This window comes from Oryzias latipes, chromosome 17 (genome assembly GCF_002234675.1).
Source record: "Oryzias latipes chromosome 17, ASM223467v1".
Classification (NCBI taxonomy): Eukaryota; Metazoa; Chordata; class Actinopteri; order Beloniformes; family Adrianichthyidae; genus Oryzias; species Oryzias latipes.
Window position 1 is genome coordinate 14496062 of NC_019875.2, and position 25804 is coordinate 14521865.

At 40.5% G+C, this 25804-nt stretch overlaps 1 protein-coding gene across 1 annotated transcript; it reads left to right on the forward strand.

The window, feature by feature from the left end:
* The first annotated feature begins 745 nt into the window (after positions 1 to 745).
* LOC105356178 (major facilitator superfamily domain-containing protein 8-like) lies at positions 746 to 25258 on the forward strand. Its single transcript, XM_011486398.3, has 11 exons — positions 746 to 1172; positions 1244 to 1429; positions 1728 to 1790; positions 8740 to 8859; positions 8993 to 9072; positions 9362 to 9644; positions 13946 to 14019; positions 14284 to 14497; positions 22639 to 22761; positions 22942 to 23072; positions 24638 to 25258. The coding sequence occupies exons 1-11, from the start codon at positions 1070 to 1072 to the stop codon at positions 24716 to 24718; spliced, it is 1458 nt and encodes a 485-aa protein (XP_011484700.2). The 5' UTR covers positions 746 to 1069; the 3' UTR covers positions 24719 to 25258.
* Positions 25259 to 25804: the final 546 nt, after the last annotated feature.

The following is a 25804-nucleotide window of genomic DNA, read 5'->3' on the forward strand; positions in this document are numbered from 1 at the left end:
AGAAAGAAATGTGGCTACAATAGTTGGCACTTCCGTGAATTAAAAGGGACACCATACGTCCATACGTCACTACCACATCTGAGTCCATGATTGGTCAATGTTCAACTGGTTTAACTTACAATGCGCATCAATGGCTGTGTGTTTTTCTGCATTAATGCATTAATGCGAGAGTTTTGAACGCAGAAGTCAGAAATGCTCATTTACGCACGTTTAGATAGAGTTTTTATTGGAAGTGGTTGCTTGAAAGCGTGTTGCCATGCCTGGTGTGAACATAACATAGGATTTTACATACTGATTGATGTACTGACCACATAATTATTCTGCCTTACATTAATTTGAGATCTATAAAGTTCAAAAGCAAGTTCAAAGCAGCTATGATGCTACCACCTCCGTGTTTCATAGTTAAGATTGTTTGGATGCCTCTAACTTAATCTTTCATGTATAACAGGTGTCTTTTTAAAGAAATTTCATGAAAAAAATTCCCTTTTAAACAAAAACAACAGTTCAAGCGGTTGTTTGCAGGCACATCTCCATAACATTCCCATTTTATGTAAAAAGCAGAACATTATTCATCTGTATAACCTCAAAAAGAAAAGGGGCTTTGTACATTTCCTTCCAGAGTTGTGGTGGAATCCATTTCTTTTGATGAAACTGAAGAAAACAAGATTAAAAATGTATAAAGCAAAGGATATGTTGCCTCACCTGGCAACCTGAGACCTTGTGCTGACCGTGAGGCTCACAGCTTGGCAGCACACTTTGGAGGGGACTCAAAGAGAATTCTTGCGTTAACATAAATGCATAAATAGCATAAATAGGAGATGACCACTCTGACACTGGACTATGGTATTTTCAGCTCTATAATTCTTCGGTGTTTAATCCAGAACTTCAGGATTTGCTAATTTTTGCAGAGTCGTTTTTGGTTTTTGTTCCCTGTTTATGAAGTTGCACAATGGTACGGCTTATTCCTCTTAATTGCCTGGGGCAGCAGCTTTAAGTGGAAACTCTAAGGCTCCTGTTATCTAATTAGGGCCTGTGAACAGCATTTTTGTGAAAAGCATGAGATCAGTGTATGAAAGGCAGCAAGAAAACTAGCACAATGGATAACACTCGAAAAAGGAACCTCACTTTTTTTACTATTGGACTAATTTTCATGCTGAGCGGCATAGAGTATGGTAAGTTCATACAATCAGGAATACAACTTCCTCTTATCTAAAGTTAAAACTCATCTTCTTATGCTTTTTAGCCGTCATCCTACCTACAATATGGAGGTATTTGCAGATTTTGGAGGCTCCGCCTTACTTTCTGGGACTGGGTCTGTCAGCCTTCAGTCTGAGTGGGCTGCTCACCGGCCCACTTTTTGGCTTCTGGTCAGATCGCAGCAAAACCACGAAATCTATCATCCTTTTCTCCAATCTCTTTGAGATTGCTGGTGAGTATTCAAGCCATAAAGTGAATCAAACTAGGCTGTCTGACAGCAGGAAGCATGAAGAAGCGTGTAAACAACAAACATGTTGAATACATGGTTTCAGCCATTCAGTTAAAGCTTATTTCAGCAAAAAAAAGAAATATAAAAGAAAAATGGTGACTGTTTCTGATGGGGGTAAAATGGAATGGTAGTGAGCAGAGCAGTCGCACGGTTGAGGGAAAAAAAAAAGAATTATGAGTTTAATATGAAAGCATTTTTGAATTTAAACTTCAAATTAAGGTTTCTGTTTGTCTTTCCTCAGGCAACTTCATGTATTTCCTCGGGTATTCAAAGTGGCTGCTATTATGCAGTCGGCTTGTTGCAGGTAGCACACAAACACACACGCGCACAAACACACACACACACACACTGCTGTGTATACATGTCATAAATAAGTCATCACTCGGCACATGTGGGCTGCTTCAAATAATCTAGCTCTAGTTTGGATTGTTTAAAAGGTTATTGTGAATAAACGTGAATTCTGATATAGTAGTGGGGGGTAGGGGTGGGGGGTAAGGTGGTGGTAAAGTCCTTTAAATCCTCTTTAACTCATCTTAATTTAGAAATGCAGGCGACAGAGATACATACATGCTTTTTTTCAATGCATTTAAAACAAACCAAAAAAGAAAACAGTTCAAATTTAAAAGAAAAGCCTGGCGTTTTTCCTGATGATGGAGGACACAAATAAAGAAAATTGAACTTAAAATTGAATTTCTCAGTGTTTCTTTTTTGTCAAATTGTTGTAAATCAAGAGCAGTTTGAAAAAGATCTTATTTACTGCTTAGAAAATGCGCTGTGTGGGCAGGAAGGTCCCTGATCCAAGCTCTCAGCAATGGGGAAAGGAAATGGGAGCGGGGTTGCTCCTCGCCAATGGTCCCACCCACAACACAGAGGCAAATTTCTAATGTGCTTAATGTTTATGCGCTACAAAGACTCTTATTTTGGTGAAAAGACAACACAATTATATTTAGGGTTGGCTTTAATACACACATAGATAAAAAGAGCCCCGAGGGCCACATGTGGCCTCGAGGGCACCCACATCTCACCCTCAAGTGAAAGTGCTTTCCTTAACAAGGTTGTATTTCAGATTCATGCATCCCATAATATAATCCCTTCCTATCAAAAGGACCTACCTAGAGTTGGCCAAGTAAGATATTTAGCTGCACAAAAATTCAGCAGGTTTTTTGGAGTGAAGAGCTGACATTTCTGTGATGAGGTGTGCAACAGTGCAGTAGAGGTGTAGGTTTTCAATCTCTACGTCCACCTCTGGTTTGTGTCAAGAAACACTAAATGGGTAATGTTTTTGAGTTTTATTCAAAGCGGGCAGAGGGATCTAAACCATCAGCACCCTCAGCATTCATCTGTCCCCATCGCTGCAGCAGATCATAATCAACCGTTGATCCATATCTCTTTACCAGACGCAGCAAACTGAACCTCCCTGTGAAAACTGCTGTTTCCCTCAGCTTCTTAATACTCACTCCAGCTCAAATAAATAATACACCTCAAGTTTTATTTATTGAAGTCCTGCACTGTGGTAGAAGTCCTTGACTTAGCAATTTTCATTCATTACTAAAACATGAGCAACAGGATGCTTTGTTTTTTCTAATGAATACCTTTTTGTTTGACCTTCATGGGTATCAATAGTATTTTTTTATTAAACTTGTCTTTGGGAATTTATGTGCTTGTTCACTGTTTGGATTGTTAGTGTGGCGGTGTTACGGGAGAGGAGGGAAGTACCCAGGCGCAGAGAGGATGAGGAGGCAGCGGGGGAAACCAGGGCTTTAATATTAACAAAAGACTACAAGCCAAAAACCACTGCTTAGCAGGCTAGGAAACTCGAAACTCAAACCTACACAACACTCAAAACCAGGGAACAACACAATATGGACCAGCCCAGGAGGAAGGGAAGACAAGACTTAAATACAAGCAAGACAACAAGACACAGGTGGAAATACTTAGGACTGATGGGGAAAGGTAAAGCTCAAAAACAACAGCAAAACAGGAAATACTACAAAATAAAGCAGGAAGTTAAACTCAAAACGCCACAGAACAAAAAATAACTAGAACACAAAAGCAAAGAACCTAAAGCCGTGACAGGCGGTGGTGGGGCCAGCCCATTAGTGGCATAGTTACAATGAGTTCTTTTAGACTGCAGCAACTTTAAACGTCTCTGTACATAATAATAACAAAACAAGAGTAAAAAGTATTAAAAATCCTATGAAAAAACAGCCAGAAATATGTGTAATGCACGATACATTCATAGAGTGATTGATCTCTGATTGGAAGATAGCAGGTTTGGTTCATGCCTTGCCTGCCCATGTGTCGAAGTGAAGACACTGAACCCCACAGTTGGCAGGTGGCATAAATATCACTCCATTGCTCCTGGTGGCTATAGGTTGGCGCCAGTGTTCATCAGTGTGTGGATGTGTGTGTGCATGAGTGAACTGGATTGTGGCTGTAAAGCTCTTTGGGCCTTCTAAGACGGTTCTGTAGAAGTACTATATTTGCCATTAATGGTGTTCAAAGTAGTTTATATGTTTGTATTCAGTTAAAAACACTGATATTCAAGCATGTTCCTTAACTTTGTTTATGAGTCTAAAGTACCTTCAATTTCTTTTAAAAAGCGTAATATTTTGAGGTTAAAATGTTAAAGTTCATGAGGTAGAACAACCTCTAATTGGAAAGGTTCAGTTCCATGTGTCAAAATGTCCCTGGGCAAGGCACATGAGCCTTGCTTGGCAGCTCTGCCACCATCACTATATGAATGTGTGTGCAAACACGACTGACTGTAAAACACTTCGGGTCTTAGTGAAGTTGGGAAGTGCTACAAGAATGTGTCTTAGACCAGCGGATAGGCATGACTGACAATGTTGGCTGGATTGGTGTTGTTTTATCTTTTCATCAGCCTGTTTTTATGGTCCAGTTTAGCTGTCTGTTTGATGCACAATTCCTCAACTAACACACATCTTTTCTCACTCTTGGGTGTAGAATTCACTAAAACCAGTGTCAGGTTTTGAACGCTGCATCAATTGAAGCTACATGCAGTTAAATTGGATCATTCAGTGATTTTGTTTTGTTTCAACCAACAGCCATCAGCCTTGATGGCCTTGTACTGTGTGTTGTAGTATATCAGAGCAGGAAAAGACCAAGCAGATAAACTACATGGAGGATTTTAGAAAATAATGCTTAGTGCGGCTCTTTTCTGAGCACTTTTCTATTCTTGTGGTGCAAAAAACAGTCCTTGTATGTGAACGAATAGTCAGTGGCGGTTCTACACTGACTTACTCCCCGGGCGAGAACCCCTCAGGTGCCCTTACCCTTTACCCCTCCTATCCCCACACACACATTGCTTTGTGTTCTCTATTTTTATTTGGCCATTTTACACAAAAAATAAAATGCATGAATTTTATATACAGTAATCCCTTGCTATAACACGGTTTCCTTTTCACGTTTTCGCTACTTCACGGATTTACATCGTTGCATGTACATTGTGTTGCATTTTAAAATTTCTCCCGTTTAATCCAATTACTCGGGTCGCGGTGGGCGGGGCTAATTTCCGCAATTTGAAGCCTTCTGTTCACTTTGATGATTAAAATATTATTTGACAGTACAGTACAGAAGTTATTTGTTGAAAAAACGTTTCTACAGTACTTTTACTTCTCAAATCATTGAGCCTGTAAAATGGCTTGTTATTTCTTTTTAATGTATGATAAAAAAGTATTTCATTGTAAAAAAATAAAGGTTTCTACTTCGCGGATTTTGCCTGTCACGGGTTCCTGCGAAAAACAAGGGTTTACTGTACCTGTGTCACAAGGATGTCAAACTCAGTGTGCATAGGGGGCCAAAATCTGAAACACGCTTTACGCTTTATGCTGAATATTTACTGAACAAACTAAAGCTAAACTTAACTTATAAACCTTCAAAACTTAACTTTTTGAACATAAATTTGAACCAAAACAGACAGGAATATTAATATTAAATCAAACATTGAACAACGTATAATATTTCTCTATAACAATATGAACTTTCCAAATGATACAAATATGAACTTGCTGCACAACAGAACAAACACAGCCTGTAAATAAAAATGACATTTATGCTTGTCAGCAAAAAACAAATCAAATCATTCAGTTTTTTTTGTTCTTGTGATATTTTATCAGAGCTGGACTCCTGGCATTGTTTTTAATCAACCGTTAATTTATGTTTGGTGGATGAGGTTTAATGTATGGCTTTGAAAAACTTTTTTGGGTGTTCGTATGACATACAAAACTAATTAAATAACTTTTCACTTGAAATTGATTTTTTTTTATTAACAAATCTCTTCTTGGACATTTACCTTCCTTCATATGCAGCTCGATCAAGCTGAGGACTGTAGAATCATTTGGACTGCGTTCCAATGACCTTTTGTTGCTCGCTGTTCCATTTGCCCGTGCTGACCTGGGAAAGAAGGCTTTTATCTTTTCTGCCCCCTCCACATGGAACACTACCAAAAAAGCTGGAAATTAAAAGAGCTCATTCCTCTGAATATTTTTAAATCCAGGCTGAGAATGGAGGAGAAAGTCACTTTTAACCATACCTGTTTTACATAAACTCTGATTTTTGTTTAAATTTTTATAGTAAATATAATTTATTGTTTCCCCCTAGCCAGGTCTCCCTTGAAAAAGAGATCCTTAATCTCAATTGACATTTCCTGGGTAAATAAAGGTTAAATATAAAAATTCCTCCAAAATATTTGGTGTTTTCCTAATTTTGGGCAAAACTAACAGTTAAAATCCTATTTAAAACGTTTTATTCATAAACAAATGATCTATTGTTTAGCCTATTTATTAAAATCTCAAAAAGCTCAGCTGTTTTACCGTCTACTTCACCGTCTGTCTTTTCATTTCAGCTTTATGACAGATACTAACACCGAATAAACGACAGGCAAACATAGAATACGTTTTATATGGAAAATAAAGACATCAAATAAAAATGTCTACAATAGTTGATAATTCACTAAAGAAACTAAAAGCACAGGTTCATTAGGGATTGCGGAATCGAAGCTGGGCTCCATGAGCTGTTTCACCTAATTTTGGAAACGCCAAATACAGGGATTTTAAGTCTAAAGATGATGAAAAGTCATCCATATAAATTGCATTTACAGAACAGATTAGTGGTCACATTTTATTATATCATTGGTTTCTCACGATGGCAAAGAGGGTTTACATGTGAGGCACTTGACTCTCCTGACTGCACATTCCTGCTGAGATATGTTTCAATAAGGAACCACTGAACTGAACCCAAGCCCGCCCAAAATATGCCCACCCGCCCAAAGAGCCCAAAAGTGTTGCCTGCTAATTTAGAATCAAAACTGCCACAATGGGCAGGAAGTCGGCCATCCTGGCAGCACTGGTGAAATATAGTAGACTTTGAGTATAATATATGAAGTAGATTTCCCCGCCCTCCTCCCCCATCTATCCACTTAATTTGGGAGAGACCCACAATTGAACCGATTCCCTCCATCCCTCCCGTTTTTCTTCACATACTTTTCGGCGTCTTCTCAGCTGCTGCGAGCGCAAATTTGCAGGTTTCAGGCCATTCCAAACGCTGTGATATAACAAATAATAAAAAAAACCATAGCAGCGAAGATTTTTTTTCCGACCCAAGTGCTGAGCTGGCACCCCCTTTAAATCGCCGCCCCGGGTGGCCCCCCGTACTCACCGTACCTAAAACCGCTCCTGCAAATAGGGGTAGAAATTTGAGTGGAGAAAGAACTGACAGCTGTCCCGCTATAAGTACACCATCTAACTATATTCTCATCTGTGAAACTTTATGTCTATTATTTCAGTAACAAGAAAACCAATATACATTTATTAGCCTAATATTAAAATGTAATATCTGTTTAGGGATGTAATATCCTGTTCTCATACAACACAAATTCCAGAAAGATCAGGATTTTGATCCCATTTTTTTACGGAAAAAATACAAAATACCTTTAAGTCTTATGAGTCTATATTGAATTAAAAAAAAGAGCAGAGATACATTTAAAAAGATTCATTCAGGCGCACATCCACCAGCTAATTAGTTGACACCCGTTCTGTAACAAGGTTAGAAACAAAGGAATGTCTGTCAGAAGTAACTCTGACTGTATAGTTAAAGCAACTGTAAGGCAAACTTAAGCTTTTTCCTAAATCAGAACTCAACATGACTTATATAAATATAATATTTCTGTCTTTTAGAATAATGCAGAGACTTTAGATAATGGTTGTCATACAGTGTGTGGTACAGAGCACAGAAAGTGTTGAGCTCACGCTGCAGGATCTAACATCTGCGTCTATGTTTTCTGGTACAGAACTCATTTATCCTCAGCCGACTCTGTCATCATTAGTGACTAATTGCAGTTTCTCTGAATCTTTTGATGTTTTTTTTTTTTGCACAGTAGATGATGAGTTTAGAAAAACTGAAAATTTTCATTTTGGTTACCTGTTTTTGGAATATTTTAGTGACACTACATAACCAAAAGTATTGGCTCACCGGCCTTGACTCTGATATAAACTGAAGTGCCATCCCATTCCTAACCCATAGAGTTCAATGTGATGTTGGTCCACCTTTAGTGGCTATTACAGCTTCAAATCTTCTGAAAACGCTGTCCACAAGGTTGAGAATGTGTTTACAGGAACTTTTCACCATTCTTCCAAAAGCGCATTGGTGAGGTCACACACTGATGTTGGTGGAGAAGGCCTGGCTCTCAGTCTCTGCTCGAAAAGGTTTTCTATTGGGTTCAGGTCAGGACTCTGTCCAGGCCAGTCAAGTTCATCCACACCAGACTCTGTCATCCATGTCTTTATGGACCTTGCTTTGTGCTCTGGTCCACCGTCATGTTCAGACTTCATTGTGCCGAGTGACATCTATCATCATGTCAGTATGAATCTATCTGTTCTGTCATAAATAGAATTTCCATTGAAGTGTGCAGCATTATCGAACTCAACCAGATCCGTCTGACCCTCAGATGTGGTATTTCACTCAGTTTGACATTCCTCGTTGGTCTGACCCGCAGAGAAAAACTGGGAGGAGAGTTAAAACAGAAGGATGGAGATGTTTCCAGATAACAGGCTCCATCCCTTCAAATCAGCCTCTTGCTCTTCAAAAGATTTTTTTTTCATTTTCACTATTCCCACCAAGCTTTTCAGTTTTCTCTAAACATTTTTATAGCTGTGCATCTTCTGCACCTGTTTCATGAATGATATTTTGGTCTTTATGGCTCAAGGATGACAATAATGTTGCTGCTCTCTCAGGTATCGGCGCCGGAGCGGGCTCCTCCATCTTCGGTTTCCTGACTCGGAGCACTCTGCCGGAGGAGCGTGCGGGTATCTTTGCAGCTGTAATGGCCTGTCGACAGGCTGGCCTTCTCATCGGTCAGTTTCAGCTTCTCCTTTTCTTCTGAAAATATCCGACTCTGGGAGGGATTCTGAGTTGTCTTGTAAGATGTTGGCTGAGGTGTAGGCGGCTGCCTTCACATCTTTAAACCCCTTCCTCCTCTTTCTCCAGGGCCGGCGTTCAACTTGTTCCTGCGGCTGTGTGATTTCAAACTGGGGCCTTTTGCTGTGAACAAGTACACGTCTCCCGGGGTAACAGCAGCCAGATAAAGACAAAAGAAAAACTGTCAGAAATAGTTGCTCTGCACTTTGAACTCTCGTAGGCTCTCTTCTTTTACTCTCCTCAGAAGAGGGATGAAAACCTGTGTCTAAGCCCAAGCTTGCAATAACTTGTGTTTGTCAGTTTTTTCCTGACATTTTAGTAAAAATCCTGAAGGTTTGATGCAGCTTGGATGAGCCGATGAAAGGAAAACTTTCAGTTTTCTGTGTGTGACCTGCACATTGTTTGCATTCATGTCATAAAAACATGTCTGTCTACCAGATCTTCATGTGCCTGTTGTGGCTGCTGCTCCAGTTTGTCGTCCTGGCTCTGTACTGGGACGTACCTCCCATTAAATCAGAGGAGGAAGGCCTACGGATGGAGATGAAACAGGAGGACGAGGAAGAGGAGGCGCCGTTGATTAGGGGTGATGAGCAGCTGGCACACACCTACAGAGCTGTCAACTTGGACCAGCTGGGGGACTCCTCCTCCTCCTCCTCCTTGTCCGAGACTCATTCTCTCCACGGAGTCGCGAACCCCTTCAAAAACTTCAGCGCCAGCAGAGGTGAGTGAGGGCTGACTGGCTGTCCTGGGCAATGACACTCAGCTCTTCTTCGGCTCATTTGTGGGATCGGTGTAGCGAGACGTGTCACCGCCAATACACATGTTCTGTATCTGCTGCATTGATTCCCCTTCAGTGGCACACTCCTGCACGTCAGCTCAGATTTCCTGCATATTGATCAGACCTGCACATGTGTGTGTCTTATCGCATGTGTGCCTACATGCATCTCACATCGAGTGTCTGACATTGGATTTGCATCATAGTAAGTTTGCATGTGAGCAATGTGTTGTCGTTGGATTTTTCCTGACGCAACTTTTCAGGAGGGAGTTAAAGTGAGTCTTCATCCCCAAAAGTGCCCAAATAAAGTGGACATTTAAGGTTAAGATCTGGGGGAACTCAGACTCTTATTTATAATGTTCATGCACAAAACTGACTGACATTTTGTTCATCCACTGACCTCTAAAATGCAGAGATAAAGGCATTAAAGGCATTTATGATCATTCCTAGAAATATTCCTTTGGTAAAAACATTGACTGCAAAAGAGAACTGGACTGAAGCAAGTGTGACATCACAGATAGACAATGACTTACTTCCAGCTCCAACCAAATGAAGTCAATTCTGTCACCATTTTTTTCACGATATGGACACCGCCAATCGGTACATAAGTGATTGGTCTGAGTCAGTATTTCCATGGCAACCACTTTCACCAATCAGGAGTGAGCTTTTTGGAAGTCCGCATTCCTTTCACTTTAAACCGGTATCTTTTGTGTGGTTCTGAATGTTTGATGTGAGACCCCCTACTTTAATTGAGGCCTCTGATTGGTCAGTTCATAACTTGAATAACTTGCACTACAGCCAAAATATCAATAAAAAAATTAGGATTAGCAAGAAAATGCTAAAAAACAGTACCTAGTCAGTAGTTATAACATGGGTTTTTGTATTATGTTCTATTTTTTTTTTAAATAAAATGCTGTATTTACATCCATTTGCAAGAGATAGCACTTCCTTAAAGACCCACTCTGATCAATATTGAGTTTTTAGTATTTTTAGCACGTTCTTGTGGCCTTTCTATAATAATGTAGAACATGTATTAGGACAATTAAGCTCAAAATTGCTTTTCTGAGTTTTTGAGTGTTAAAATTATGGTGATTCAGGAGTAGATGAAAAAAAAATGTTGTTTGAAAAAAAGCTCATTTTTGACTCTGAGAAACAGGGAGGGGAAGGGGGCGGGGTTGGTCCGCCCCAACAGTCTTGCTCAAAATTCAGAGGCAAATTTCTAATGAACTACTGCCGCTTTGCAGAAATTAAACGAAATAAAAGGCATATTCATAATTAAAAGACAACTGGAAACATTTTTAGATTAGATCAAAAGATGATCAGAGTGGGACTATAACAGTGTTTTAACAAAAACTTAAAAAAATGAATCAAATGTATTTCAAAAATAGCTTTAAATAAGTACATTTTAAAGCACAAATGTCAATTTTTAACATCACATTTTGATGAACACAATTTTGTTTGCAGTTGTGGTTTTGTGTTGATCTGAATTAAGAAACTGAAACCGATTAAGCCCTTTTCTGCCTGCTAGCCTCAGTGCCTCACCCAAAAAAGAACAACTGAAAGCGATATCTGAAGTATAGGCGCTGGATGAGCAGCAGATAATGATGAATGAAGGGCCAGGTCTGAAGGAACTCAAAAGCTTGAAAACCAAAGTGTGGAGACTTATTATGCAGCCGCTGTACCTTTTTGTCTGACAGAGCACTTCAGAGCCAAATGTGTCTGACAGCTGAAGCCTGAATAAACAGGACGGACATAAGAGGACTATGCAAAAGCAAAGAGACTTCATCATCTTAGGCTAATTTCTCCTCAGTAGTTTGAGCACCAATTTTCCATTAGCGTTGCCCTCATGATTGCTTATTTATTTGTCTGTTTCTAATACGGACAGTGAAAAGAAGTGACGCGTTTAAATTTTGTTGTCTCATTGGTTAAAACAAAAACATGATGCTTTTCACTGTTTCAATGAAAAGTAGAGGTGAGTGGTCAATGTCATTGATGGAGATAAATAATTTTTCGTTCACTCTGCATAGGTGAAGGTTGACATGGAGTTTGGGTTCAGGTAGTCCCTGCAAGCGAAGCGGTTCTAAAGTTTTTAGTGCGTGCACACGTCAAAGCCTTCCATCGATTTTCTCACCCTTCTTAGATGAAGCAGAGGACGGCTCACAGACCTCCTTGTTTATTGACCGGCTTGCTGCGGTTGACCTGCGGATGAAATGGAGACGGAATTGGTGATGTGGGCAGCGTTCCTCTCATTGATTCCTGTTTTTTTTTTTGTCACAAAGACACTCTGCAATTCTAGAAACTTAGCAGAAGTGGAGGATGTCTGCTCTGGCATATTTGATAAGTGTGTCCGTTCACTGCTACGGTGTGCTTAGTTTTCCATCTCTTGAAGTAAAGATTCTCCAGCACTTTTTTTTGTAAACCTGTCAAGAACCTTCAAAAGTCTAGCAGGTGCCAAACTCAGTAGAATACATTTTTATTTCTATTTTCAGCTGTGAACTGACTCCTGCTTTCAGCTTTTTCTGATGTTCTGTCTCAACCCTCAGTAGTCACTGAACTCAACGGAGAGTTTGCCAGTCACAGTGACTCTTTAGAATGACGCAGGAATGAAACTGACCCCCCACTGGTGCTGTATCATTCAAAATTTATTGTAAATTAATTAAAAAAGATTTTAGCTTTGAATTTTTCGGTCTAAAACAAACATGAAAAGGTAATGACACATCACTGGTGATACTCTTTGGAAAGAAATCCTTGAAACTTTTTGTGTGTAGTTTAATAGGGCTTTGCCTGTTTTTAGATGATTTTCACATTGTTTCGACCTTGTCTTTGCTTTGTTTGTGGGTTTATACATTTTTAGTTTATCTCTACATATCTGATCTTTTGCTATAAAACATAGAAACTGTTCAATCTCAATTTTTGTGATGTTTTTGGCTCAAAACTGCCATGGGTTAACATCCAACAAGAGTTAAAAAGAAAAACTTTAGATCTTTGATGTTAAGTACGTTGGATCAAGAACTCCATCACCAACTGATGGTGCCAAACTAAGTGGGATGTACACTTACTGGCCACGTTGTTAGGTACACCTTGCAAGTACCGGGTTGGACCCACTTTTGCCCCTCAGAACTGCCTTAATCCTCGGTGGCATTGATTCAACAAGGTACTTGAAACTTTCCCTCAGAGAGTTTGGTCCACTTTGACATGACAACATCAAGCAGTTGCAGCAGATTTGTCAGCTGAACATCCATGATGCCAATGTCCTGTTCCACCACATACCAAAGGTGGTCTGTTGAGTTGAGATCTGTTAATGGTGTAGGCCATTTGAGTCCAGTGAACTCATTGCCTTGTTCAAGAAACCAGTCTGATATGATTCCAGCTTTATGACATGGTGTGTTATCCTGCTGGACGTAGCCATTAGCAGATGATACATTGTGGTCATAAAGGGATGACCATGGTCAGCAACAAGACTCATGTGGGCTGTAGCGTTGGAACTGATTGGTACAAAGGGGCCCAAAGTGTGCCAAGAAAACATCCCCCACACCATTAGACTACCACCAGCATGAACCATTGATACAAAGCAGGATGGATCCATGCTTTCGTGTTGTTGAAAGCAAAAAAAACTGACACTACCATTAACAAGGCATTTCTGCTCATAGAATTGCTGCTCACTGGAAGTGTATCTCTTTTTCAGACTATTCTCTATAAACCCTAGATGGTTGTGGGTGAAAATCCTCTTAGTAGATCAGCAGTTTCTGAAATACCTCTACTCACACTCTTTGCCACAGTTAAAGTCACTCAAGTCGCCTTTCTTCCCCAACTTTTCTTGTTTTCCACTTAAAGTCTTGCACAAATAAAATCACTGCAATGCTCCTTTTGAATCTACTTCAACATGTATTTGGAGCCAGGACAGAAGATCCACACATATTAATGTGGTAAACATTTTAATCAAGTAAATATTAGCGCAGAGAACCAAACCACAGTAGATCCCACGCTGTTATATCAAGCTTTTCCTTCGGCCATCTGCCGTAGACTTCCAAATTTAGCATCCAGCCCTGCTTGTCTTCATCCCCTCAAAGTCCACAAGGGGTTTTTTTGTTCCATGAAAAGCTGTTATCAAACCTCCCTATTTATTAAAAAATCTATTTTTCTCATGCATTTTCATTGTTTTTTCAAGACCGACGTCTTGCAGAAGGATTTCGTCACGCCTGTGAAGGTCCGAGTCAAACGTTCTCTTGGATTGTCTGTGTGTGCAGAGTTCCTGAGAGAGGAGGTGGTTGTTGTCCTCACGGCTCAGTTCATCACTCTCTTCAATCAGACGGCGCTGGAGGTGAGAGCAGCTGCCGCCGAGTTCATCAGCCAGAGTCTGCAAGCATTTCTTTCCGTGCCACACACAGAACTGAATGCACAATGAGTGCCTGGGTAGTCTTTTACTTAATGAAACAAACTACTGCCTCAAGAAAATCTGACGCAACAAGTGAGCAAGAAAAGTGCAAGGGGGGGGGGGGGGGGGGGTGTTTTTTTCCTTTTCTGTTTGAGAAAATGCTGGCATGCTTTCTGGTACTTCTTCTAACCCTCTCTTTCTTTCTCCAAGACCATGGTGACTCCAATGACGCAGCGCTACTTCAGTTTCGGGGAGCTGGGCAACAGCCTGATGTACAGCCTGTGTGGGGTGGAGGTCATCCTGGGCTTCTTCTTTGTGCGCTGGCTGAGCGGGAAGGTGGCGGACCGCGCCGTGCTGGCTGGAGGCCTGGTCATCTGCTGCTTCGCCTGTGTCTGGTGCCTGGTTTTCCTTTGCAACCCTCGAGGTGCTAACTCGCCCGCCAGAACGCAGATTCACACTCCAGAGTGGCTCGCAGTGCAAGCCAAATTCCCCCTGTGTGGCTGAAGCCGCTGTGCAGGACCATATTGTGGATGGAGTGCGTGCTATCTGTCAGGGACATCCTTAGGCTGCGTGCTGGCCTGCTGCAGGTCTTTACAATAATTGCTCTGATTCACAGTGACAGGTGCTGCAGCTGGGTAGAGCCTGAGCACGGATAAAAGGATTACAGTAATCTAATTACAAGAAAACACTATTTGTTAAAGCAAAGTCTGCATTTGTTTGCTGTTCGTAACAGTTAGACTCAAACAAAGCTGAAGAGAAAGGGCCACTTTTTTGATGGACCTCTTGGAATGATGTTAATTGGCTAAATTGCATTTTCATCCGACGCTGGTATGAAAGATGTTTGTGAGGCAGAGCAGCAGGGAACAAAGACGGAGCAGCAGCCAGGCTTGGCAGAGGTTTGGTTTTCAGACGGGGCTGCGTGGCGGTGCCAGGCAGTTTGTGGAGGAAGCCGACAGATGAGAGGAAACTGAGGAACGATCTGTCACACAGTCATTCAAATTAATATCTGAGAGGATGGTTAAATAGAAAAACAACCAGAAGATTAAATCAAGAAAAGTAAGACAAATATTAGATCAAATTCTACTTAATTCTTGGTCGGAAATAAAATCGTTGGTATAAAAAATTGTCAGATAAGACCTTTGAATAACATAGACATTTTTGAAATAAAACGTAAACATTTTTTAGAAATAAAGGTCGAAGGTCCTCAGGAATGACATAAAGGTTTTTCTATTTATCTGAATAGTTTGATAATATTCTGCGTTTTGCTTGATGCCTTTCCAAATTTGATGCTAAGAAACTTCAAGGCAGTTAAAACTGTTAAAAACTTCACAGTATTTTATTCAATCTTTTAAGGAGTCTCTAGCCGTGTATACCTCAAGCTACGTACACATCAGGCACGTGACGCACATTCCTGAACGCGCTAAACGTACATTCTTGATACGTTACCTGGACAAGCAGGGAGGGGCTTCTTCTTTTCCTTTTTCTACTGTTTGCACTTGTCCGCCACCTACAGTTGGAAGATGTTTGGTGCAAAATGTCAAAGCGGTGCAAATCTCGCTAAACTTGCTCCAGGCTTTTTCTTTCACAGCTCTATCTCGATATGTGAAAGACTTGGTGTCATAGAATTCATTCCGGCCACAAGCCCCAATTAGTTATTTCTCCTCCATTGTCAAAAAATTTAAAGGTTTAAATGGTTGGCACTTCCGTGAATTAAAAGGGACGCCATTTCAACACGTTCTCATCCCCACTCTTCATATATATAATATATGAAGATAAATGTAAAACGTAAGACATATATAAATTTAATACATATAAAACGCTGCTGATTGATTTATGTTTTCAACCATTTCATTTCTGTTTCATATAACAATGTAGGCTATTTTAGGTGAAAGGCAACGCATTTAGCACTTCTTTTAGATTATCTGAGGAAAATAGAAAAATACCTTTCGTTTATTTTTCTTTTCTTTTATTACAATTTTGAAGGCAGACGTCAGAAACTTTAAAACTTAGTCAAATTCATTAAGTCAGAGCAGGCAGCAAGTTGGAAACCGTTAAATTGGGCACACCCAAAGCTACAAAATGTGACGGGGAGGGGGTCCCTACCTATGCATCCATATATGATAAGTTGGATTGAGAATGTGTTGCATCATTCATCGTCATTACCAAATCTGGGTCCCTGATTGGTCGAAGTTCGACATGATTTGACTTTCAACACGCATTTTATGGCGTAGAACCCCAAAAAACAGTCATAGAAACTTGCGTAGCCATGCATGAACGTGAGAGTTTGGAACGTGGAAGCTTGAGTGCGTGCTTCTTTCACTGAAAGTGGTCGCTTAAACCTGCATTGCCGAGGGCGGTGTGAACGTAGCTTCATGGTCTTTCCTGACCACGCTACAGACCGAATATAATACCATAATTGGTCTCTAGATGTTCTCAATTCAATTCAATTCAATTTGATTTGTATAGCCCAAAATCACAACAACAGTCGTCTCGATGGGTTTCCGAAGTAAAACATGAACTCAAAAGGATCATAAATACAAAGAGTTCAATAGGAAAATACTAAAATGAACTAACAAACTGACTAAGCTATACTTGCATCCAGTGGCGGTTCTACACTAACTTACTCCCTGGGCGAGTAACCCCACCAGCGCCCCCCCCCCCCCCCCCCCCCCCCCCGCACACATACAAAATTTGACAACATCCTGTTGTGTTCCCTATCTTCTATTTAGCCATTTTACACAAAAAATGCATGACTTTTCTAGACTCGTATTACAGGGGGGTCAAACTCAGTCACACAGGGGCCTAAGTTAAAAACACGCTTAAGGTTTTGGGCCGAAGAAGATAAACATTTACTGAACACACTAAAGCTAAACTTTTAAACCTTTTAAACTGAACTTTTTGAACAAAAATATGAATAAAAACAGGAACATTAATCCAGCATAACTCAAGTTAAACCTTAAATAACTTGTAATATTTTGTTCTCCATATAAATATATTCTGTCAAAATTATACAAATATGAACATGCTGCAGGACAAAACAAAGAAAGCCTGGAAATATTAATAAGAAATTACATATCAAATAATTCCATTTTTTTTTGCTCTTTCGTCATTTTTTAGAGCATTTTTTTTAGAGCTGGACTCCTGCTTCATTTTTAGCAATAATTTCTTAATGTGTGACGTCCTGTGTGTGTCTTTGTGAAACATATCAGAGGGATTAGATCTAAAAAATAAAACTTATTGTGATTAACATGTCTAGGTCTTATAAAACATTAAAGACTAAATCTTAGAACTCATCAGTGGGATTACTCCAAAAATATTTGGTATTTCCCTAAATTTGTGCAACACCAACAGCAGAAGTCCTCCAAAAAAACTCAATCCTAAAAAAATGGTCTGATCTCATCCCCCCTCCCCCTCCCCTTCCCTCTGACACACGCGGCTCCGTCTCTATGACGGGAGGCGCAGCTGCGGCCCAGAGTTGATTGTCAGATAGAAAAAGACTCCCAATCACCTCTTAGTGTGATTCAGCCAGCCACCGGTGAGTTGCGCTCCCCTCTCGAGTTTTTTGACTTATGTTCCAAAGGCTACCGCAAAGAGGTGTGGCCGCAAGCGTCTTGCAGCAGAGGGCGTGGTCACGTGCGCATCGGGTCTGCTGTGTCGGAGCAAAGAATTGTGGGAAATAATCTCCATTACCTGCTTTTTTTCGAAATTGGGTTGAGCACGGGTGTTTGTTCTGCCTAATTCCTTTTCATGTGCCTGTTTTACGTTGTTTCACTCTGAGATATTCTTTTGTTTTGTTTTTTTTTTTGTTTTTTTTGCACCATAAGTGTGAAGAGCAAATAGGAGGAAGACCTTCTTAAGACTCTGATGTGTCAAACTAAAAGCATTAAGTGTCGGCTGCTGAAGCAATTTCAAATTAAAAGCTCAAAGCTTCCTCTTTGAATATAGTATGTAGCACATTATGTGTAACGCCTCAGGCACGGCAAATGCCGCCCCCTATGAAGTGCCGCCCTGGGCGACCGCCCACATCGCCCATATCAAAAACCGCCACTGCTTGCCCTGCCCTTAGACCCCCTATTCGCGGTAAGGAAAAACTCCCAAAAAAAACGGATTCCGGAAAAAACGAAGAAACCTCAGGGGTGCCCACATGAAGGAGGGATCCTCCCCCAGGACAGACAGGCGATTTACCAGAACTCTAAGAGAAGAATTAACTTATCTAAATCTACAACTACATATATATATATATATATATATAAAAGTCCAGCAGACGAGCTTCATCCAGCCGTGGTTGTGGGGACAGTCAAGTCGAGCCGGAGACAGGAGCCACATCCAGGTGTAGGAGCAGGAGCAGAGACGAGGTACTCGGTCAGGTACAGAGCAGAGACGAGGTACTCGGTCAGGTACAGAGCAGAGACAAGCCAGAGATGAGCCAGAGGCAGGATCCACAGCCAGGTGTAGGAGCGGGAGCAAAGGCGAGGTAGACGGTCAGGAACTGGAGCACGGATGAGCCAACTGGAGTCTGGAAGCACTCCCACTCCCCAGGAGGGGAGAGGAAAAGAGGGACAATACATGAATCGCACTGAACCAGACAGAGGCATGGAGAACTAAATGATGAATAATGATCAAGAATGGAGAAGAGAGGAAGGGTAGAAGTAGAAGAGAAAAGAGGACAGAACCCCGGAGCACCATAGTTACCCCAGCTTCAACTTCTAGCAGCCTTTTAAAACAAATAGTTACTGTTAAGTTCAATTTAAACAAATTAACATTAAGTTAAATTATCTCTAAATACTAACTAGTCTGACAATAAGCCTGTCCAAAGAGGAATGTTTTCAGTCTAACTTTGAATGTAGAAACTGAATCGGCCTCTCTTACATGAGCTGCGAGCTTATTCCATAAGACAGGGGCTTGGTGGCTAAACGCTCTACCTCCAACCGTACTTTTACTAATTCTAGGAACCACAAGCAGTCCTGCATTTTGCGAGCGAAGTGTTCTTATTGGATGGTAAGGGACTATGAGGTCCTTACAGTTTTTCTCAGTCGCTTTAGTACAATTCTCAGATCAGAATTGAAGTTTGCAAATACGTGTGTGCATTTCTCAAAACAATTTGTACAAACAGCAAAACACTATGGATTTCTTGCAAAAGCCTGTAACTTGCTCAAAATCTTTAGTTCATCTCTCAAAACTAAGTCTTCATGTCATTGAACATGTCAGTGCCATCAGAATGTCAAGTCTTTGTGTCATTGTCTACGAACAAGACAGTCAAATTACTTAGTCATGTTGTCAATATAAGTGTGTACTTTAGAGGGAGGTTCTGATGTAAACTATGGCTAAAGTTTTGATGACAATAATTGTAAAATGTAAGTTACACCTTTTTTGTTTGATTGCGAGAGACTGGACAAGATTCACATTTACACTTTTATTGTTCATATTGTAATTTGTTGACAGACCATGCCATACCAACATAGAAAAAACCCACTGCAAACAGTAACACAAAGGGAAAAAAAAGATAGGACAATATTCTGTCCAACAGTACAGGCAGTGCAGTAGGAATTGGTGTGGTCTTCCTACACCTCTTGTCGTTCCTGTATGTTAGGCAACAAATTCTCATCCACATCACAGCGAATATCCTCTCTTGCAATGCAGCGAAATATGTTTGTCACATTATGACAACTTGGTCAACCATTTTGTAGTTAATGACTTATACGATGAACTAATGACTAGGAGTTTTGAGGAGTAAGACTATTGCACAGTGAACTATATAATACATTTTGATCAACATGACATAAACAATTGATAATGTAGCAAAGAGCAGAGAATTGTACATAATCATTTGCATGGATGTACCAAAGTAATGGAACTTGTTCAAAGAAGTGAGAAACGGCTTATATGATGTGCACAAGTGACACCATGATGTGAAGATTGAACAAATAGTTTTGGGAATTTCATTCTGATCTGAGAATTGTACTAAAGCGACTGAGAAAAACTGTAATATAGGACGGGGCCAGTCCATGTAAGGCCTTATAGGTTAACAGGAGGATCTTGAACTTGATTCTAGAATCAACTGGGAGCCAATGGAGCGAAACTAACACAGGAGTGATGTGATCTCTTCTGCTAGTTCCTGCTAACAATATAGCTGCTGCGTTCTGAACAAGCTGGAGACTTCTTAAGGAACTCTTAGGACACGCTGCTAGCAAGGAGTTACAGTAATCCAGCCTCGACGTAACAAATGCATGGATGAGTTTTTCAGCATCACTCTTAGAAAGTATATTTCTGATCTTAGCAATATTCCGCAGGTGAAAAAAGGCAGTTCTACACGCCTGAGATATGTGAGCCTTAAATGATAAATCCTGGTCAAATAAAACCCCAAGGTTTCTAACTGTGGAATTAGGGGCTATACTTATGCCATCCAGGGAGACTATCTGAGAAGACAGAGAATCTCTGAGGTTTTTAGGACCAAGTATAATGACCTCAGTTTTTTCTGGGTTCAAGAGGAGGTAATTAATTGTCATACAGGTCTTGATGTCACTGATGCAGGCGTTCAGTTTCTCTATCTGGTCATTCTGGTTAGGCTTCATGGATAAATACAACTGCGTATCGTCGGCATAACAATGAAAATTAATGCTGTGTTTCCTGATTATGTTTCCTAGGGGTAGCATATAAAGCGTAAACAGGATTGGTCCGAAGACTGAGCCCTGTGGGACTCCATAGTTGACTCGAGTGCACTGAGAGGAATGGCCATTTACATTAACGAACTGATACCTATCGGACAGATAGGATTTAAACCACTGGAGAGCAGATCCTCTGATCCCTATGTCCTGCTCTAGTCTATGGAGTAAAATACTGTGGTCGATAGTGTCAAAGGCTGCACTGAGGTCCAACAGGACCAGAATAGAAACTAGTCCCTTTTCTGAGGCCAATAACAAGTCATTAGAGACTCTAACTAGTGCAGTTTCCGTACTGTGGACGGGTCTAAATCCCGACTGAAAGTCTTCAAAGTGGCTGTTGTCCTGTAGGTGGCAGTAAAGCTGCTTAACTACAACTCTTTCTAGGATTTTAGAAATAAAGGGCAGGTTTGATATCGGTCTATAGTTGGCCAAGATGCTAGGATCCAAACTGGGCTTTTTCAGAAGAGGTTTAACAACTGCATATTTAAAAGACTGTGGCACGTAACCCGTTTCCAGAGAGGTATTTATCATTGTTAATATGGGATCATTAATTAGGGGAAAAGCTTCTTTAAAACGTCTAGTGGGAATTGGGTCTAACAGACACGTTGAGGATTTGGAGGACGTAATAATTGATGCTACTTCCACTTGATCCACAATAGTGAAGCAGTCTAATGTTACAGAGGTTTCTATGGATGCCTCCATTTATTCTCCAAGCCACATTTTCTGTCCTTTAACAGACATCTGCTGCCCTTGCATGAAGTTTAAATAATCATTTTATTGGACAAAGGTGTAAATTTAATCAGTTTATTTGTCCTGTTGTCTACGTTTTTTGGGAAAAATACATCAGTTTGTCTTATTCAAACACCTCAAGTTTTTGGATTATACCTTTGTTCTATGGTAATCTTAGGGTAGAAGATGTTCATGATAGAGTGAGGTGGAAAAGGATGATTCGCTGTGGCGACCCCTGATGGGAAAAGCCGACAGAGAAAGAAGACCTTTGTTCTATGGTATTACACAATACCTTACAATATCTGTCCATCTTCTAAACTTTATAATCTTCAATCTTTCCAAAGTCTTTACAGTAAATGGCCTTCTTGCATGGCCACCTTTAAGTATAATGTTACAAGTGGCTTGAATAAGATGTGTTGTAAAAAAGGCAAAATGTCCCACTTTTAAACATTTTTAAATTTCTTATCTTTACAATTTTTTCAAAAGTTATCGACCTTTTTCCGTTTGTTTGTATTTATGTGTAAAGAATTTGATCTTTTTCCTAAATATGTCTTTAAACCAAAGTTGCCTTTTAATCCAACAAAGTTCGGTTATAGGATTGTGACCAACCTTAAAAAGTAAAAGTCTGTCTCATGAAACCGGAATGATATCCTTCAGAAAATATTATGCAACTGAACAACTGCCATTTTTCTTGAAGTTGCATTTTGAATACCTAAATAATTCAGCAAAAGTAATGTCTAATATTAGCTTAGATATCAAAAACAAACTTCTACCTCAAATGCCTAAACTGGTTTGGTTACAATGATGTTATGGTAAAAAAAAGAAAAACACTCAGGGAAGTCTAATGTAGGAGGTGGCAGCATCATGATGCAGGGCTGCTTTGCTTTCAGAGAAACATCACTGTAAGGACAGGTTACCAGGTGGTTATTGTAAAGAAACGTGTCAAGAACAGTTAAAGTTTGGCCATGCTACATGACATAAGCTCCAAGTTATAGCTCTGATCTCAGTTTTGCCAGGTCTGTCATTGTTTAAAAAATCTGGAACGAAAGTGCCTCAAACCACCAAATTGCTTGCGTTTTCAACTGCAGATGCTTGGGAGTCGGTAAAGTTTGTTGTCGTGTCGATAAGGGCTGAGAAGAAGCTGCTGGAACAGACATGTGGTTTTCTTTGGCAGGTGGGTATGGGTGGGAGCTGACGGCCTTCATCATCGGGGTGTTTCTGCAGCTGCTGGGCCTTCCCTTCGTGGCTGTGTCGCAGGTGTCGCTCTTCTCCAAAGTCACTGCAGAAAAGACGCAAGGTCAGCACATTTTCACGCTGACGCTGTTGGGACGAGTAAGCAATTTTAGAGCAACAGATTGCTGCTCAGTGTGCATGATGGTGACCAAAAAAAATGTAAAAACAGATAGACTGTGTTCCTAATTTGCTGTGTTCTACTAAAATACTTAAATCTTTCTGTCTTGTGATGCTTCATTGAAAGGGTTCAGCCAAGGCGTGCGGCGCTCAGTTGGGGGCCTGGCCACTATCTTGGGCCCTTTGTGGGCAGGAGGGTTAATCAACAATTTGTACGTAATGCTGGGCATGATGCTGGTGCTCCTTCTAATGGTCACAGTAAGTAGAATCAGCTCTTTGGATTCACTACAGTCTTTTTTCAGAGTTGTTATTTTGAAAGCAGAGAATGTATAAAATGTGATTCATTTCATACACAAAAACACAAAATTAAAGTATGTCGCAGAAAGCAAAAAGGTTTTAAAGACCCACTTCAATGAAAATTGTGTTTTTAACACGTCCTTGCAGCATTTTCATTGGATGGAGGACATATGTTAAGAAATTTTTGCTTAAAATTGCATTTCTGAGAATTTCTTTACTTGAAATGAAAAAAAATGCAACTTGAAAAAGAGCTTTTAATTCTGACGTAAAAAATTTGCTGGGCGGGGCACAAGCTCCCTACTCTGCCCCATTCTGATGCATCCACTTGTAGACAAATAGATCCATGTACGTCTTTGTTTTCCTCGTCTGAGCTGGAATCTGACTCAAAACTGTACAACTGGATAACTCCAATATTGCTTGCCATTTTTGGTGCACTTGTAATGTTAGGTTGGGGGTGTGAGGGGCTGTAAGCGAATAGAAAAGCATGTAAACAAAGACTTATGGGTGACAGGAAGTGTGTGTGTGTGGGGGGGTGGGGGATTGCTCTGCTCACAATTCAATTTACAATGAACTGCTGCCGCTCTGCAGAAACTGTCCTAGAAAACAAGTTTTTTTTTTTTTTTGCTGAAAACAACATGATCAGAGTTAGACTTTAACACAATAGGTTACAAAAAAAAAAAAGAAGAAATGTGTAAAACACAAAAAAACATATTTAACTGGCAGTGTGCAGAGGCTGCAGACTTTTATTAAAAGACAAGTAAAAAACACAAGTGTAACCCTTGTGCTATCCTGGGCACTTTAACGTTGGGAGTTGGGTCATCTAGACCCACTAGACAGTGCTCTGAACCTTTTTTCTTCAGTAATTTGTGATCTTCACTGGTCTCCATGGATTACATGAAATCTTTCCACCTTTATCCACCTTTGTCATGGTAGGGAGAACACGTCAATGCAAGGGTGGTGTCATCTAAGATAGCACAAATTACTACCAAAATCCAGCCAGTCCCTGACTGGCCAAAATTTAACCTGGTTTAGCTTTCAACACACATTCAGTGGTGTGCATTTTCTATTTTGTGCCCAAAATTGGTCGTAGAAACTTGCAAAACTACGCGTGAACACGAGAGTTTTAAAGGATGAAGCCTGAAACACGCATAGAAGCGGGTTTGCATAGTTTTTCAATAGAAGTAGCTGTTTGAACGCACATTGGTGATGGTGAGAACGTAGTTTCACACTGAGCTGATCACCAGTCAAAAGGTTTTAGCATTTAACAGTTTTAAAAAAGTTCTTGTTCCTTTGTAATCTACTTAGAAAAATTTAGCTTACAGTAGCTTTTTTGTTTTTAGTATTCCTCCTACAGTAGCCCTAAAAGGACAAACAAAAAAGATTAACTCTGGAGTTGCATGTTCAGAACTTTACCCAACAGAGCTGCAGGGGGTTGTGGCAGGAAAGTCCTTAACTCAGCAGGTCTCAGAAAGCCCATACTTACCACTTACTGCTCTCCAAACTTTCTCCTCTGCTCACGTCTGCAGGTCATGACGGCTCTGTCGTACAAGCGCCTGGTGGAGCCCAGGGTGGTGCAGTGTGGCCAGAGCTCCGACAGCGGAGGATAGAGATGCACGCCGAGAGACGAGCTGGAGGCTGAAGATGGAATTCCTACCCTCGTGTGTGTCACTTGAAATGTTGCGCTTCCTGTATTGTTGGTTTATATCCATCCCCATACATGTCAAGATCAGACTATTAATTACATTTTGCACAAGGGGGCACCATTGCTCTCATGTCAGATGTTGGGAGGTTTAATTGAGGATGAAAGACATTATTTTTAAATAGTACTATTTATACTCAGCGGTGTTGATTAATAAATATCAGAGTGTATTTTTTGGTGACCTGTGTGGCAGAATGTTCTCTCGTTGTCCCCAGATTTCTTTCTTCCTCCAACGAGAAACAACAAACTTGTCTTTGAAAGCGAGCCGACTGACACAATGAGTGCAGAAGTGGAGTTGTCAACATCTCACCAGCTCCACGTCAGCGCAGCTGACAGGAGCAAAGAAACTAAAGCTTGTGCAGATTTGTTGCTTCTTTCTTTTTTTTGCTTTTTTTCTTCTCCTTCCTGCAGCAGAGTAAAGCAAGGGCCTTGCATGTAATTAAACCAGCTTGTTGTTTTCTGGGTCTTTTCCTGCTCAGCTTGTCCAAACAAACACTCCTGAGGTATCACTGGGTGTAAAAAAAAACTTGTTCGCTTGCCCTCTCTATCTTTTTTACGATGTGGGGGGCTTTAAATTTTAATGGCGTGCATTCATAATTCAGGTTCTGACGAGGTGCGAGGGGTCCAGTCAGCTGTTCTTGCTCATGTTCTCCTCTAGGATGTGCCGCTCGCTGCACGTCAGCCAATCAGAGGAGGACGCTGCAAGCTACATGAAGGCATTGTTGATTCTCTTTGTACCAATGAGCAAGGCTCCGGCTCGTCTCTGTGCCTTTGCATAATTGCAGATAAGGCCCACTAACCTTTACAGTCTTCTGCACACAGCATGTGTCGCTTGCTTTTGTATTTATTTTGTATTTTTACTTTAGAAGCTTCTGGGTTGAAATGGAAATTTTAATCTCTGAGGCTCAAGGACATAATATATACAAGTACTTGCACGGCCTGATCAGCAAATTCAGGTACTTGACATTTCGAGCAATAACAGAGTAGAGATTCG